This window comes from Nesoenas mayeri, assembly GCF_963082525.1.
Source record: "Nesoenas mayeri genome assembly, chromosome: 4".
Classification (NCBI taxonomy): Eukaryota; Metazoa; Chordata; class Aves; order Columbiformes; family Columbidae; genus Nesoenas; species Nesoenas mayeri.
The window spans coordinates 48,532,951-48,550,604 of NC_137540.1; the positions used below are offsets into that span (position 1 = coordinate 48,532,951).

Sequence of the window (17,654 nt, forward strand, 5' to 3'; positions counted from 1 at the left end):
ATCTAACGCATGTCACAACATAAAGGCACGTGTCACCTCTCCAACAGCTTGAGCTTAACTGTGTGAAGGATTCCAGGTTTTGTTCTGATCTTTTATAACCAAACTTAAAAAATATTTCCAGATATCATTAAAAATATTGAATATAAAATACTTTAGAATTAACTTCAAATTTTATAATACTTAAAGGATTTCAATACATCTTTAAAAATATCATTTTTCTCTTCACTTTTTATTTAATATTGGAATATTTAAAATGCATACTCACACAAAGATTAAACAAAGAAGTGAGCAGTTATTATATTAAAAAACATTAAGAATAACTGATTTTTTTTTATTAAGAAAAGGTACAGTAAACAAAATGCATTCACAAAACAGATAATCAATAGTTTTAAATACCATGAAGAATGACATGTAAACAGAAAACACTTGTTAAAAGCCCAAACAGAGGAAATTGTCATAAGTATAAAACGTACACTGGCTCAACATTAAGACAATTATGTATGTTATTCTTCTATGGTAGCTCACACTAAGATGAGCAAATTTCTGTAACCATATGAGATCAGCAAATAGAAATAAAATAATAAAACAAAACCAAGAGACTGTCACATCAGCTACTTGTTTCCTTCTTATAATTATTATGTTTGCAAAACAGTAGTAAAACATAGCCAGCCTTGATACACAACCCATCAAACAGCCAGCAAAAAAATATCCATTCCAGCCAGTTGGGAAAGCAGAATTTTGCAAAGTTGATTACTTCACTGGTTCTCAGCAATTTCAAAGGTAACCACTGATTTGAAGGAAACAGAGGTAGAATACAGGTCAGCCTTCATTATTTTTTCAAAAAAAGTCCTTGTAATAAGGTAATGCTTCAGTTGCTCAAGTACTGGTCATTCCTTGAAGCTCACACTTCTGGTAGAGAAAGAAAAAAATGTAAAAATAAAGCTATCTAGTATATATTTTACAAATGAAAATTAGGATAAAAATTAATTATTATATTTATTTTCGTCATTTTCTTTTGTTATTCCTGAATATCAAGTATTAGCATTTATCTAAATCTCTACATTCAATACATTGACTTACTGCTCAAATGCTTAAAAAAGTACACGTGAGACAAGGAGGAAGAACATTTTTGAGAAGATTAAAGCAGATTAGAGAAAAAGACAGTTTTAACACTACAGAACAGTCATTACAGAGCACACTTTACTATCATAAGATCCTAGGAAGGAATAAATAAGTAGGGTGAAAGTAATACAGAGATCATTTAAATATAATAAACCATTGGTAGGTTTAAACTGCATATTAATCCAGTCGTTAAAAAACATTTTATTTAAAAACACATAGTTCATGAAAATTGGATATTTTCTGATAAGATATGGTACAGAGCCATCATTGTTAAAACTAAGTATGCAAATAGCGGGAAAAAAATAGTTCACTACATGGTAGTCTTCAAGTATAGCAACTGGACTATTGTTACTGCTCTTGAGACTCACTGTAAAGCAAGGAAGACTAAAGACAGTTCTCTACTAATGATACTAATTCTCAGAAATACGTTATCTGTCATTATCTCAATCTAAATGTTGGTTTGCAACATAACAGGGTCTGCCTAATAGCTCACCAGTAAAGAAAAGGCATAACTGCTCTTTCATCCCCACTACCAATATCTCATTTGATATGGTTTCCTTATTTTTTTTTTATTTTTTTTTTTGCTTTGTCCAAAAACTTGCAGAAGAAAATTGCTGACAATGTGGATCATGTCATGCCAACCTCAGTTCTCAGGAAACCTGTGTTTTTGTTAACAAAAGTAAGCTTAAGAACCAGCTACACGTATTTACCAACAAAAGTAAAGTTTAAAATCTTGTCAGTTTGGAATTCTGTTTATTGGAGTCCAGCATTTAGCTACTTAGATTAATGAGCTGTTCTAGCACACTATATAGCTGTTATAGCATATGTATTTCCTATAAAAATCATTGTTTGTATCTCCCTGTCCTTCTGCTCTTCACTGCAATTTATTATGCAGTATAGGACACCCAGGATATAGAGTCAATCCTGAGGCCTGTAACACATTAACAGACATCATCTAAAGCAACAGTGATCTCTAGAAGAATAAAAACGTCAGTGAAAATGAACAAGTGAGTTAATTTTGATTTCTTTTTATGGACTCTAGTGACCACGATCTTAGACATTCACAGCATCCAAGCACTAACATTGAAAAAGTGCACTAATTATTTTTATGCACTTGTTTTGGAGACAGTTTCAACTACTGTATAGGGTTCAAATGCATTTTAGTTGGACTCTCTCCTATGGAATGTCTTTTCTTCATAGCTGTACTTGAGAGAATTTAATGGTATTTCTCTTAATATGAATAATTTGTTGTTTGGAGATAACTATTAACAATAATTATTTGGTAATATATATTTGGATATAATTAATGGCCATAATAAGCAGGCTATATAGATTTGGAAGCTGTCAGCTGGTGCAAGACCATTAACAAAAATAGAAATGGGAATTCATTTCATTATATGGTCTTTGGAGAGCACTTTGCATCTATCATTTCTAATCAATACTTTCTAGTAGGAGAGTCAACAAAAGAAGAACTTAGCACCACCTAAAGTGTGCAAGAATTTCATACAATTAGAAAAGTATCATTTAGAACCAGTTTAAACATAACTCCTAAACAGAGACAATCTGCTTAAATCAAATTGCTTACTTTTCAGCTGCTGCTTCATCAGTTGTCCTGCCAACAGTACGTTCTGGAGAACGTGAAGGAGACCTTAATGTTGAACTGAGAGGAGGTGAAGCACGTAATGATGATGTAGAGAGACCATGTCGACGCATTTCCTGAATTGCACGCTCTCTACCAACAGATAGCAATTTCAATTACAAAACACTTTTGGTACTACAGGATGTTTAAGGAAGAAAAAATTTATTTTTTTTACTTGATGATTTTTACAATACTTTGCAAAGAGCCTTCTTGTAATGTCACTCAACTTTCTTCTTGTTTTAACAAGAAGTGATTTTTAATTTTTTTAGATGCAAAGGTAAACTCACAAAATTTAAAGGGAATTAATAAACTATATAAGTTGTGGGGGGTTTTTTGTTGCTTTTTTAAAAAAAATCTGCAGTTTTCAAGATAAGAATGAGATTTTGCATGACAATTGAAATGTAATTTTCCATAAAAGTTTCTCAGTATTGAAAAAAGCAACAGGTTTAAGAGTGAGAAAGAAATAAGAAGAGTCACCTCACTGAAAAAAAAGCATCTTACCGTTCAAAGCGTTCAGTTGTCAGTTGCCTTTTTAAAAAATCACAGTCAGTCTGCAGCTGTGCAACTTTACTTCGAAGTATGGACACCTCTCTATTATAGCTGCTTCTAAAAAAGATCATGAGAAGCAACAAAGTTTTCCTTGGACACCATCAGCTAGGAGCTTAGACCGAATAGAGCAAGATAAAACAAAAACAGATGCTGAAGATGTTCTTTCACACAGATCAAATCAAAGACAAATTAGAAGTAGCAAGAACCAAGTGAATGCAACATGTTTCTGGAAGAAGCCACAGTGAGAAATGAATGAGAAGCTGGCAAGCCTCTCACTACAACCTTACTATAATACATCATGTTTTTTTTCAGACAAAGGTAAACACAAACATGTTTTATAAAAAGAGACAAAACAATTAAATCATTAATTTATTGATTTACTATGTTGCAATGTCAGATGATCTTTATGTGTACACTTAAAAAAAAAGAAAAAAGGAGTAACTGTGCCCAAAAAATACAAACACAACAGATACGGCTTCAGTAAAATTATATTGAGTAGGCTGGAACTATCTGGCTAGAAATGAACACAACTGAATCAAATATAAGTAAACGCTGTATTAATGCAAGCTCAGAGCACTAAAACCCAGAGTCTGAAAGCTTATCAATTACACCCTTGGTGTTTGGACCCAACTGTTTCAACTGCAAGAATCAAAATGCTTGAAAAATCTTAAGTAACGTGATTAAATATTCTTCTCAGCAAATCACCAGCCTGGACAACTCAATGCTTCATTGCAAAACACCATTGATTGCATTGTAAAGCAAGAAAAAAAATAACAATATGAAATAAGTTGTCTAAACTAGAATCTAGATCACTATGTTATTCCACAGAGTCTTCAAAGGCAATATGAGGCGGAGTGCTCAGAAGTCACTTCTGGAGAAGCACAGATGTACTAGTTTATTGCTAAAGCACTGGACTTGAATTCTGACAAATGAGATCCAGTTCCAGCTCAGTCACAGGCTTCCTGTCTGGCATCCGCTGGTCTCTGACTCCAGGAGATGCAAACTACTCAAGAGATTCAATCCCAAAAGTACCGCAGAATATTTTTTCCTATGTTCCCTATTCATCAGTAAAATTCCTAGAATGGTGTCTTGATCCAATATGTCGAGAACAGATGCAGAAGACAAGAGGACCAGCTTTCGATGATATCTTATTCCAAGTCCCTCAGAGACAGACATATGCTTTCAGGATGGAGGAAAGAATTCAGGGCCCAATATTATGGTAAAATAAACAAAGAAAGCAAACAGCTTTGTGAGTTCTGAGGTTATTCCATGTCAATGACATTTAAACAAAATTAAATTCATAAAGTAAATCACTAAAAAATTAAGAAATATTTTAATTTGGAACTCCTATGCACAGTAATCATCATAAGAGATTACATGATGATACACTATTTTTTTCACAAGGCATCTTGCTCATTAACAGTAGATACAAATAGCTTTCAACAAGTGGTTTAGCTATTAAGTATTCTCTGTTTATTTAATACTTAATCACTGTAGAGCTTCAAGATCTCATTTACTGTACTATCACCCAAACAGCGCTCTGAGTAACACAACTACTCACTCTTTACAGCTCAAAATTACAGCACTAGAGAACATCACAAGCTAAATTTCATTTTGAGAATCCTTCTAAAGTCAGAGGTTGTATCATTACCTTTTATAAATCAAGTGGAAGTGCAGGCACAATAAGGCCAAAACTGTAAATAATACGCAAAAATATTGACACGTGACTTTTGTCAGAACTGAAATTTTGCCAAGTAAATGAATTTTTCTGTTTCACAAGACACAAACATAATTGTTGTCTATTTCAGGCAGAGCTGTGAGCATTTCAAGTTCCTGATCTTTAGACTGCAACTACTACAAAATGTATGATAGAAAATAAGGTATATACAACTAATGGTCACACCTGAACATTCGCCTAGTAACATGCAGAACCTTTGAGGTAAACAGAGAAAAACGATTCAATAGACTAGCCGCTGTTTCTCTAGGAGAACATTTTCCTTCTTCCAGCAATATCCCATCCTATTAACAATGCAAGTACTGACATTCGCCACAAACAAGGGAACCCTACAATGTGTGTGGAAGAATTGTGAAAAAATTACTAGGAAGTTACTTAAACAGAGTTTTATAATGTTTGTATGCAAAGAAGCTAAAGCTAAATGAAAACCTCCTTCTTTGCCTTTTTTTTTGGTAACTTTCATGTTCATGTTCATAGTCAGGACATTCCATTAGTTTATGTTCTTTTATGCAATTAATTTTTTTCTGCCAAGTAAACAAAACTCAGCAATTCTAAAAAACAAATTGCACAGGGGAGATTATTAGTGTTGTCACCTACAGATTCATTGAGATCACTGCTGCCTGAGGTGGACTATCACCTGTGGTAAGTCACAGCCTTTACCTAAATCAACTAAAAGCGTTTTTCTTGCACGTTTGGTCACCAAGTTACATAAAGCTTTTAACTGTTTAGGTATGCTATATTACATCTCATAAGGAAACATTATCTTCCATTACCTTCCATACATTTCCCCTCTCTCCTTACCTCTGTGTTTCCTAAGTGGGTTTATCAATTTTTCTGAAATTCTACTTTGACTTTACTCTTCACCACCATCTACATGCAGCTGCTGCTCTTCCTTCTTGCTATTTAATGTAGAGATACCACCTATAGTCACAGGCTAATGTATCCCCAGGAGAATTATCAAGGGCCCCAAGCCTGTCAGTATTCAAGAAGCAGCTGGACAACGCCCTCAGACACATGGTGTGAACTGTGGGGTTGCCATACGCAGGGACAACAGTTGGACTCAATGATGCTTGTGAGTCCCTTCCAACTCAGGACATGCTATGATTATGACACATATAATAGAAACCTCAAATTCCCTGCTCCATATTGTGAAGAAAATTTTTTAAATCCTCCACTTTTCTTGTATACGAATTTCCTCCTTTTAACTTCATTGCTCCAAAAGGATTAGTCTTTATTCTGTAACTGTTAAAAACTTTTTTCTACTCTAGGTAGATGCACAGCATAAGAAGTTGCAGTCGGCTACAATGGAAAGTGGTGGCCACATTTAGTGTAGGTGGCAGGTTCAGTTCTATTTATACTTCAAAGGAATAATAAATGATGAGAGTTTTTCCTTAACATTTCATAGTAATAGCAGCAAAAATACAGTTGCTTTTTTAAAGCACTATGACTTCAGTATTTATTATGTAAGTGATTCTTTCTTTAATCAAAGTAAGGACAATGGGCATCTTCAATAGGTAAGCAATTCACATTTACCACGGACCTAATTTACCTGGGTTTTTTTGTGAGCAGTACACACATGGTAAAATTTTACTTTCAATTTGCTTTCAGATGCTTGGTGAATCCACTCTAAAGGAGGTAGGACTTCAGAATACTATCCAATATAAAAACATAAAGCATAGTTCAAGACTGAGAAAATCTGTGTTCTCTTAATAATTCAACCATATTCAAACTCTTCAAAGCCAAACAGGAATATGATGTTTTGCTTAGAAAGGAGAGTTGAATTAACTTGCTTCCTGAAGCTAAGAAGAAAATCAGAACCTGTGAGAGAGGTGGTTAAATATTCTGAGAACTGATACACTCTGATGCAAAGGTTAAATATGCAAATCATACTGCAATGCATACATGCATTTATAGATGTACTCAGCAGCTAAATAAATTTTAAAATTATCATGGGTTGGCTGTTTCTGTAGTGGAAATAACGTCCAGTAATGTCTGCAACAGATCAGCTACTTTGCTATTAGGTAGTTATGTTCACTAACAGGCTCAGAAGGAAAGGATTTTAGTGATTGCACTGAAAAGATGGGAGAGTTTTGTCAGACAAGTGAACTTCGGGCAAGGTGTCACCTCCTCTGGCTGACTGACGTGAGAAAGAGTCATGACCAGCAGAGAAAGTGAAGCAGACTTTCTGGAGTCACACTGGGGACAAAGCCAGAGCAAAACTGAGTGCTTATTCTCAAGACTCTGAGAATTCAGCAGGGTGTTCCTTCCTTTCAGCGTAGGTTTACTGCTTGTGCTAAACTGATGTCCACCAGGGTGCTGATTATTGAAAGTGATATGAAAGACCTGTAAAGAAACTTTAAATAAACGATGCCATGAAAGGCTAAGAGACATCGCTGCAAAAATCTGCTCAGCCATCAAGAATTTGACTCTGTGAATAAGTGTTGTCAAACAGAAAAAGTTTCTTTGTAAACCACATAAGAAACACATATACTTGTTAAAACTTACAGTTTGCTCTCAGCAAGTGTTAGCTTGTCTTTCAGTAATTGAATTTCGGAATCTTTCTCATGGGATGTTAAATGGTTCTGAAATTCTTTGTCTCTACTAGTAGCCAGCAACGTTTCAAGATTCTGAACTGTAAGTCTCTCACTGGATAACTGCTTTTTCAGCAGCTCTGCTTCTGATTTTATATCTTCTAATTCACCTAGAACCTAGGGCACAAATTTTACACATTATTAATATACTGGTTTACAAACACATGGAGTTCTCTTTTGTGAAAAGCTGTTATAAAAATTGAAATTATTAGAAATTTCATAAAAATGAACAGGAAACTGAGCTCACAAAACAAATTAAAGCCTACAGTTATTTAAAGTTATACTTAGTTAAAAACTATTCAAGCTGTGTTACTGGAAGCTGGATTACTGAGTGCTGGAAATGCTTGTATAAGCACCTAGAACATAATTGGCTTTTAACAGTAGTAGGCTTTTGCACAAATACAAAAATAATCTTTACTATACTTCATTCTATTCCACTAGGTTAGCTCACAAATAGCTTCTTGGCTTTTGCTAAAAATGTTGGAACAGTTGTTTTCCTCATCAGTTCTATGAATATAAAAGAAGTCTGTGGGGATGAGAACTACTGTTCTCAAGGTCTTGAATATTAGAGTAACAGAAAGCCTGACCAAGTCACTAAGTAAAGACACAACAGTCAGCTGTACAGAAAAAAGTTCAGAAATTGTGACTACTAAGAACTGTTTAAACTATTTCAAAATATTTAATGAACTTCAGCCAAGTCTAAATTTCAATTACTGAAAAATCCATTAGGGAAAAGTCTTTAGTATAAAAATAAGAAGTGCGCTATTCACTTTTTTATGAAAGTTGATAATTTGAGTAAGTTTAAAAAACAGTACAAAACCCAAATAAATAAATATAATTTGTCTCTGTGGTATAGCAGAAACTATTGCTGCCACATTTTGTAGTGGTCACAAATGAAAGAAACTCCTCCTTGTACAACACTCACAGATATAGATCTGTGTACTGCAAAATTTATAATTTATATAAAAATGTAAAATTAGTGATGTAAATTAACTCACCTTGCTTGCAGAAGTAATTTATTCTTTTATCTGAAAACCATTAAAAGTGAAGGAAGATATTTTATTACAGCAAATTAAATTTGCCTTTGCTGCTTACCTTTTCATAATCCATGCTTTTGGATGTCAGCTGTCGAGACAAAATTTCTTTGTTAGACTCAAGTTTCACGCAGAGTTCCCTCACAGAAGCCAGGTCTGCCAACACAGAAGACTTATCCAGTTTTTCACGTTTAATATCCTCTTCAAATTTGGACATATTTTTTGTAATTGAGGAGATCTGAGATTCATATGCTTGATGTGCAGCAATATGCTAAATAAAGACAATATGGAGATATATATATATATATATGGATACCCCTTCAGTGTTAAACATTAGCAGTTCTCTGTTGGATAACAGGGTTTTTTTAAATACTTTCTTTTCCCTTCAAAATTAATTTTCCCTATAAAATTAACTTTATATTACATTCATTTCCTCTCCCTAAATCACAGCTAAGAACAACTAATAAACCAACTGTGCAATTTTTAATCACCATCTTGAAAAATTATACGAGTACTATACAAGAGCAGAATGAGGCTGGATTCCATCTTTGGAAAAGAATTAAAAGCTTAAAACCCCCAAGATACAACATATTTTTAACTTAGTTTACAATATTAAAGTCTCTAACTCTGGTTAATTAAAAGCATGAGACAAAATATGGTCAATTCACAACTGCTATACGCTAAAACTTTATTGATCTTTATGAAGGTATTGCTTCTAAAATATGAAGCTCATTATTTTCTATGCTATGTGTCTAGGTTTCAGTATTATGGAATCCTGATTCTGGTTTTGGACTGCTACTACAAGATTTTTACCTTTACTCCAGCCACCAATGCTTCAAATACTTAATTCAAAGCTTCAAGGAAATTTAAGAACTAAGCTTACAAAATACTCATAAAGCTATGTGCAAATATTTTGAAGCAACTAAACAAAAGGTTCTTACAGAGACAATAACATAATAGCAATAATTACCCAACAGAAGAGATGTAAAGGTGTTAAAATATATGCTGTGATTCTAATGTTGGGAAACCAGGGAAGGGAAAAGGAAAGCACATCTAACCAAAATCAGTTACTGTTTCAAGAACTCAGTGACCATATTTGAAATATTCACATACAGGAATTATTTTCCATTAAAGCACTAAAAATAGTATGCTGACTTTATTAAAAAGCACTTGAATATATCCCACTTTCCTTAACAGAATTTCATTGCACAACTTATTACCCCTTGAATTTCTTTTTCCAGAAGTTCCACTCTCTCTTGGAGATGTCTCCGATCTGTATCTACAGAAAGGAGTTCAAGTCGTATTGAGTTGCTTTCTCCTTCAGCTTGATGAGCCTTCATTTCCCAGTCTTCAGCTTGTGTTTGGAGCATTCGGAACTTCTCTAACAGTTCTTGGTTTTCTTTTTCCTAAATGAAATGGTAAATCATTCTGCAGTGATCACTGTACCTTCAAGTTGCTTGATCTTATGTCATGACTACTCCTTATATTTCCCTGCCCAGCCCCAGAAGAAAGTAGATCTTCCTTGATTTTCTTAATCCCACTATCTGGCAACTATTCAAGGGCATCATCGCTTTTGCAGGTCCAAATAATAAGTTAACACAGTGATGGCATTCTGTTTTATTAAACTTGGCAGTTGTTACTGAGTTTCAAGGCTCCCAGGAGAGGGGTTATTTTGGATGTCTCTGCATTATCAAGGGTCACATTACTGAGATGTACTGATCTGCCTACAGATTATACTTCTACCTTCGAAGCCGTCAAGGTCTCAAATCTGGAAATTTCAGTTATATAATTATGAACCCTGGTTTTCATTTCTTCTTTTTCACGTATTGCATCTTCAAGCTCAGTACTGATAGCCTAAGGAGATTACATAAAGGCAAAACAGTGCATTAGAGTAAATTAATCACAATATATTACTGTATCAGACTAAAAGTAATTGCACATGCCCTAGATTTTATTCTATCCCAATTTAAGTAATTTAGTCAAAGTCCTTTGGGATTTGTAAGATTCAGAAATATCCCCTATTACTTTAGATACACCGAAGAGTTTTTCAGGCAAGAATAATCATGAATATCATACCAGTTCATAAAATCTGCAGCTTCCCTGATGACAAACCCTAATGATCTTTGGAAAATTCAACACACAGATGTTTGGGAGCTAGGACTTTTTTAGCTTTAAGATTCACTATCCCTGAATGAAGGAAAGTTTTGTGTCACTAGAAAGTCAACTTTATCATACAATAACATTTATTTTAAAGTAGAATTGCAAGATAAAACAACTAGATGCATTATTAAGATCATACCTAGATATCAAAAATGCACCATGGAATTTGTTTGAGATTTTGCAGCTGCTAACTCTGGCCCTCTCAGGTTCAGCTCTCACCTTGCTCTGAGTTCTCTAGCCTAGAGAGCCCGAAAGGCAAGTATCATCTTCTATTTCCCCCACATTTGATAGTGAGAGTAGATGATATTGCTTGCTTGCTTGCTTTCTCTCTTTCTTTCTCTTTCTTTCTTTCTCTCTTTCTTTCTTTTTTCTGGTATATTAATATTAATTAACAGCAGACTTTTTACTGGGTGCCTTATGTAGCATATGCTGAAATCAGTTCACTTGTCTGTGGTAGCCTTCCAAAGCACACTGGCAAAGCTTTAGTCATCATATTATTATACTATTTAATATTTCATCTTAGTAGATACCTGTGAATGGCATCCCTAATTTCAATATTATACCCACATATCTATGTATATAAAACACTGAACGTTTTTGTTACATATCGTCCATGTGCACATTCTATTATACAGGGACAATTTTGTCATGCACTTGGAGCTGGGAGGCTTTTGGTCAGTAGTAATCAGCTGGTGCACAAAACCTACTAATTTTATTCCTCAAACTGCATGAGGGATTAATAAGACTGAATACACTTCAGGCTCTCCAAGCCATGGATCACAGACCCAGAGAATTCCAAGGAAGAAGAGATGGAGCAATGATGATTGGCAAGAGTGCAAACAGACTCTTCAAGGGTCCCTTATGCTCCTGAGTGAGCCTTACACACCCCTGGAGAACATCTCAAGATGAAGATGCCACAACTGTGATGGTAATCAAACAGTTGATGATGGTAATCAAACAGTTTAACTCACTGAAACTCTCTACTATTTCTGTCTTGTAAAAATTTTATTTAACCTACACCATCAACTTGAGATAGCTCATCTTTCAATAAAATATTCAGTGATACCCTACGGAAATAGGTAATTCCTCAAGGCATTAAAGATTTTGTTTCAGCTTTGATTCTGTAACTGATGTGAGTTTAAGTGTTGCCTTTCTAGCATGCACTTTACAATAAATTGCATTTAGCCATCAGCAGCTGAGAGGGACTGTATACCTCCTGTCTGGAAAGCTGACCAGGAATACACATGAACCAACTCATAGTCAACTGAACAACTATAATTCACTTCCCACCTGTGTTTTGGCCTAAAGCTACTGGCTAGCTGTTAGCAAGGAGGTAGATTGTAACTACTAGAGAGCTAAGGAAATATGAAATAATATAAAACTAGTACAAATAAAAATATATAACATAAAATTCTGCAAGTAGTCAAATAAAGTACCTGAACAGAATCTCCACAAATAACAAAACCCACACACACAAAAAGCTGCAATATACAGCTGAACACCAAGATACCACCTCACCATGACACCTACCTTACCAATGCAAAGACAATCCAATAAGAACATTTCTCCGGGGAAATAGATGGCACCTTTGAATTCACCATCTAAAAACCCCACACAACCTTGACATAATGGAAAGGGAACCCCTCCTATTCCCATGGACTGTGCATCCTTATTCACTCCTGAAATCAGGAAACAAATTCAGACTATTCAGGACTACCATCTCTTAAAAATAAATTTTCTTCATTCCCTGTGTCTTGCAGGTTTTGAGCCCTCTTGTGTTTTCTACACCAACATTAACCCAATTCATCAGCAAAAACAAAGTTCCTGCAGAGCGACACACATGAATGGAAACTAACCTTGCCAGAACTGGAAATTAAAAACCTGTCAATCTCTCTTTACAGTCACCATTACCAAGGCTCAAAGAACACAAACATTAAAATCTACATTCCAAAGCATTCTAATCTCAAAACATGGCACACCACAATCAACACACCCAATGCTGCACGGACACTAGGTGGATGACACTAATCACTATGCACCAAAATGAATTCGGATGTGCTAGCAATCTCCTCTCTCTCACCTGACTAATAATCCACTATCTGCTTTTGTGTTTTCTTGCTCTCTCTTAATAATCCCTTTTCCACAGATAACAGACCCATTTTTTTACCAATTAAACACCAGCTACCAAGTGATACAAACGATTAACACAATTTCATTATAGCAGAAACAATTATGCCCTGGATTTATTTTATTTAGATTTCTTTTTTTAATCTGAGTAATTACTTTTGCAGTTTCTGCCCAGTCATTTTTAATAGCCTGGTGTTCAAGAAATACCAAATCAAAAGTGAGGATATAGCGATTTTGATGTACCAAGAAATAAGCAAGAAATAATTCAATACTTCAGTATTGTGTACTGCCTTCATACCTGGTTCTCTCTCGCCATTGTAGTCAGGTCATCTTGCAATCGTCTGTTTTCGTTCAGAGCTATTTCCTTCACTCTTCCTGTTTCTGCAAGCTCTGCATGGGACGCATCAAGCTGGCGACGTAAGCTAGATACTTCACGGTCTCTGTTGCTCAGCATGTCTTTGATATGGCTATTAAGTGAAAATCTTATTTAAGTTGTCCCTTCTTATACTATATCACATACTGCTGAAAATGATCAGATGTGGATTTGGGCTATGTTTATTTTTTGTGTTTGGGGTTTTTTTTTGTTTGTTTGTTTGTTTTTAAAGGTAATTTCTTGCTCTCTGAAGGCTGGAAAACTGAGTCTAAACAAATATAAGCCAAGGATTTAAAATGTCAGAATGCACAAATAAAATGGAATTCATCTTCAACTTGGAAGATGTCTCTGGCAAGATGTATCTTATTACACAAACAAAAATTAAAGATACATATGTTTATCCATGTTTAGTAGTGGTTACAGTATATTAGCCATTGCATATTTTATAAACCATAAAGGAAGAAGACAGCTTACACTTGAAAGACAACAATCAAAAGAGTAAGGAAGAGATTAAACAGAAAAGTAGAAACATAACTATGTGAGTTTCAGTGAACTTCTGCATTAGTTTTTTTGCCAGATACTTCATGCATTGGTGTACCAAATGCTCAGTTACAATGGTCTTCAAATGTTTCAATATTGGTGTTTAAATATTTCATTATTAAAAGCTACAGTTTTAAAAGTCATGCTTAAAAAGAGGCAAGAAGATCAGATGAAGCTCAGCTAAAAGCTACATAAATACATTTTAATTAAGACTGTACTGGTAGCTTAAGCTGGAAAAATTAGCTTGCCAATAATTAAGACCCGAGTCAATCTAATAATATCTAGTGCAGTATTTAAAGTACCAAAAAGGTACTTCTTAACCGAGAATTATGAAATGTTACCAATTTAGGAAAAGAAATATAGACAAACCCTTGTTAATGGCTATCTTAGCAGCCTGCAATTTAATTGCAGGAGAAGTCTCTTCAAAAGTTGTGTACATCTCCCTCAACGCAGTTACACTCCTTTACTTGACTTAAACAGAGTCAACTCAGTATCACCAAAACAAATAAAATAGCCATTTACTTTCGCTTTAAAACCACTAGATAAAATAAAACCACTGAAGAAGGCATCACAGTCTTTACTCACTCTGTTGAGGACTCCAGCTCAGAGAGAGTTAGACGTAAATGAGTAATGGTTTTTTCCTAGAGAAAGAAAAGCACAAGTTGTATGAAGTATTATTATATCGCAACATAACAGGATACCTCAAATCAAAGAACTTTATGTTTAGACATTTTAACCCTTCACCAATAAGCAACTGCATCTTTGCACAATCAAATTTCCAAGTTTCTTTTCTTTACTGAAGAAGGATTGCCTTGTCACCAAAAAAGATGCAAGTCACCTATAGGTTCTCCCATCTCATGCTAACACCTTATATCTCAATAAATACCTCCAAGCACAAAATGCAAAAAATACTTCTTTATTTTCTTGGAGTGTTTAGGGAATACACTAACACTCATAATTAAAATCCTGATGAGTTTGCAAATGACTCTTTGTATTGGCTAGGTCCAAACATAGTGTTTATGTGATGCCGAAAGCTCTGCACAAGCTTTGTCATTGAGGCAAAATATCTCCCTAAAATTTAACTGTTGTAAAAATCCCCATATGGATCACAAAGTAGTACTTTTACTGCACATACCTTGTTAGCCAAGTTGTCATCTAAGCATGCAATTCTTTCTGTTTTTTCATCTACAGTTTCTTGAAGACTGTCCTTTTCTTTGTCCAAAACAGTGACAGTATTTCTAAGCACATTGACTGCTTCATCCTGTGAAGCGCTCCTCTGGTTTAACCTATCTATAAATAAAATAATAAGTACTTTCTATTTAGAAAACAGGAAATAAGCATTAAAATACCTAGTGATTACCTATTTTCTCCTCTAACTTTACAATTTCTTCTTGAGCTGACTGCAGTTCATCCTTTTTGAGAGACAATCGGTGCTGTAAATCTTCAACAGACCTCTGGAGCTGGTCATTTAAGAGCCTGGAAGATCAGTATAGAGTTGAAAGAAGTTTGGGATCTACTCAGGGTCATTAACTTATGGCTCTTAAGCTGCCTGAAGTGCTGGAACAGTTCCAGTGTAACCTCATGATAGGGTTATGTCATACCAACCAGCAGTATGGGGTTGTGTCATACTAACCCCTCTGGTAGAGAGGTTGCTCTGAACCCCTGCAGCAAGTCCACCTCAACACTGCTGCAAAATGGAGCAATGGAACCTTGGTGGAACCACCATGATAATCTGAAATATTCACTTCCCCTGATTTCTGTTATCTTCATCATGTGACTCTTGTTACTTGTGTCTTTTGACTCTTTGCTTTATAAAGATTTTGATATGTAGCTCATAGCAGTGATTATCAGCCACACCACATTTAAAGCAGCAACCAAATTGACAGCTACAGTTCTGATCATGCTTTTAAGAAATAAAGAGCCTGAAAGATATATGAAAACATCTACCTACATAGTTGTTTTGCTTAGCAAGAAATATCAGTGACCTCGGAAAAAAATGCAAAATGAAACTCCAAAGTAATCAAATGGACTATTTACAAAATAGGTCATGAAATAAAAATCCCTTGAGAAGTGGGATCTTACAAAAGCTACAAAAGCTTTTCATTTAAAAACAAAACCCCACCAATCCGGAATACAGCATGTCCACAGATAAAGATTGCTCTCACTCAACTTAGAATGAAACTTTGCAGGGGGAGGGGAAGGTGCTTGGCAGCAAACACAGCTATAACAAATTGCCACCATGCACAAAGTAGAACCAAATGCTGAAATGACTGTAGCCCTACTCCTTATCGCCTCATTTTTATAATATCAATACTTTCCACTAAAAGGAACCCAACAAAATATTTCACTTTTAGGAATATTGTCACAATTTTACCAACAAATACAATGTTTTACAAACAGCCTTCCTTGTGCAATTGGGAACATTAGATGAACTCCAAGGCCTGCTTCTCAGCTTCAGTTCTTCATAGCTATCTGCCCTGCTATTGTACTGTTACACAGTGCAGTGCATTCAGGTGAGGAGTGGAGTGGCGTGTGAGCCACAGACCCTGGTTTCACCTGAAAAACATCCAAAATATCTCATCTACAACATTATCTATCCTGTAGTGAACTCTTATATCAAAGGCTCCAATTTCCACCTAAATCAAATACCAGATTTCAAAATTTCTGCCCAAATTTATTAAACACTCTATTTCCACCTTCTCTAAGCCGCCTTCTTGTTCCATCACATTTAGATAGCTGATGGGAGCTCTTTTCTAAAACAACTTTAGAAGAGTGCAGCAATGATCCCACAGGTTTAAATGGGCCTTAAAAATCCATGAGTATACTTGATCCTCTAGTTCTGAGCAAGTTGGTCAAATCCCCAGAGATTGTGTCTTTGGATCGTAAGACATCAACTGTCAAAACTGTAGTATGTGTGTGATGGTATTATCACGTGAAAGAGAATGATGCAAGAAAAACAGCTCAACTAAAATGCCATTACAGAATGACTGTGAACTACTCAGTTGTGGAATATCCATGTCTAAGGCTTGGCACAACATTTTCAGGATTACTGACAACTCTGTAGAACTGGCACAATTTGGTCCTACTGCTGCAGGCTGCAAAGGCATCTGTCTTCCTTTTAACAAACAGCAGTTGGAAATCTTTTTAGAAGTTTTCTGTTCTGATATATTCACAAGCAGAGAACATGGCTGTTAGAGGAAACAATTACAGAAGGAGAAAACTTTCATTCACAATTAGCCATAAAAATTATCAGTATATCTGGTGCTCAAATAAGTCCAGGAGGAGCTTCCTGTGAAAAGCCAGCACAGCACTTTCCTCAGTCATACTTACTTTTCCTTAAGACAAAACCAATAGCAAGTGATTTTGAAAATATTTTATGTTTTTTCCCAGGAACTCCACTCCGCTACACAGTCATAGGATAACCAACATTATGTTAGCATCTGTAGAAGACCGCCACATTTTGTGTATTAGACTTACTGAAGTGAGCAAATCTCAGTTTTAAATTGAGAAGAATCATCAGATGTCTGGGCAAGTTTACTGGACTTCAATTTTAACTCATTTTCCAAAGAGTTTATTCTTTCTTTCAGGATAGAAATTGTAGTCTTCAGTTCACACCTTTCCATCTCAAACTGCAATTTAAAAAAACCAAACAAACAAAACAAAAACATTGTATTGTTGTAGAAAGCTATCACAACTTGGCTTTTAAAGAAATTGAGGTGGAAAACAGCTAACAAAATTAATTGCTTGAAAAGTCTATCCTAAAATAGAATAGTAGTAAAATAAA

The 17,654-nt window shown here is 35.0% G+C and overlaps 1 protein-coding gene across 1 annotated transcript in view; it reads right to left on the minus strand.

Annotated features, from left to right (window-relative positions):
• Positions 1-818: 818 nt before the first annotated feature.
• CEP135 (centrosomal protein 135) overlaps positions 819-17,654 on the minus strand; it is a gene marked incomplete at its 5' end in the record, with an annotated part of 30,241 nt that continues 13,405 nt past the window's right edge. The window contains 12 exons of the mRNA XM_080343949.1: positions 819-909; positions 2,708-2,854; positions 3,263-3,367; positions 7,551-7,753; positions 8,732-8,941; positions 9,891-10,076; positions 10,414-10,524; positions 13,256-13,424; positions 14,456-14,511; positions 15,006-15,160; positions 15,231-15,346; positions 17,348-17,499. Of these exons, the coding sequence (XP_080200075.1) occupies positions 888-909; positions 2,708-2,854; positions 3,263-3,367; positions 7,551-7,753; positions 8,732-8,941; positions 9,891-10,076; positions 10,414-10,524; positions 13,256-13,424; positions 14,456-14,511; positions 15,006-15,160; positions 15,231-15,346; positions 17,348-17,499 (1,632 nt within the window). The 3' untranslated portion in view covers positions 819-887. The remainder of the gene's footprint in view (positions 910-2,707; positions 2,855-3,262; positions 3,368-7,550; positions 7,754-8,731; positions 8,942-9,890; positions 10,077-10,413; positions 10,525-13,255; positions 13,425-14,455; positions 14,512-15,005; positions 15,161-15,230; positions 15,347-17,347; positions 17,500-17,654) is intronic.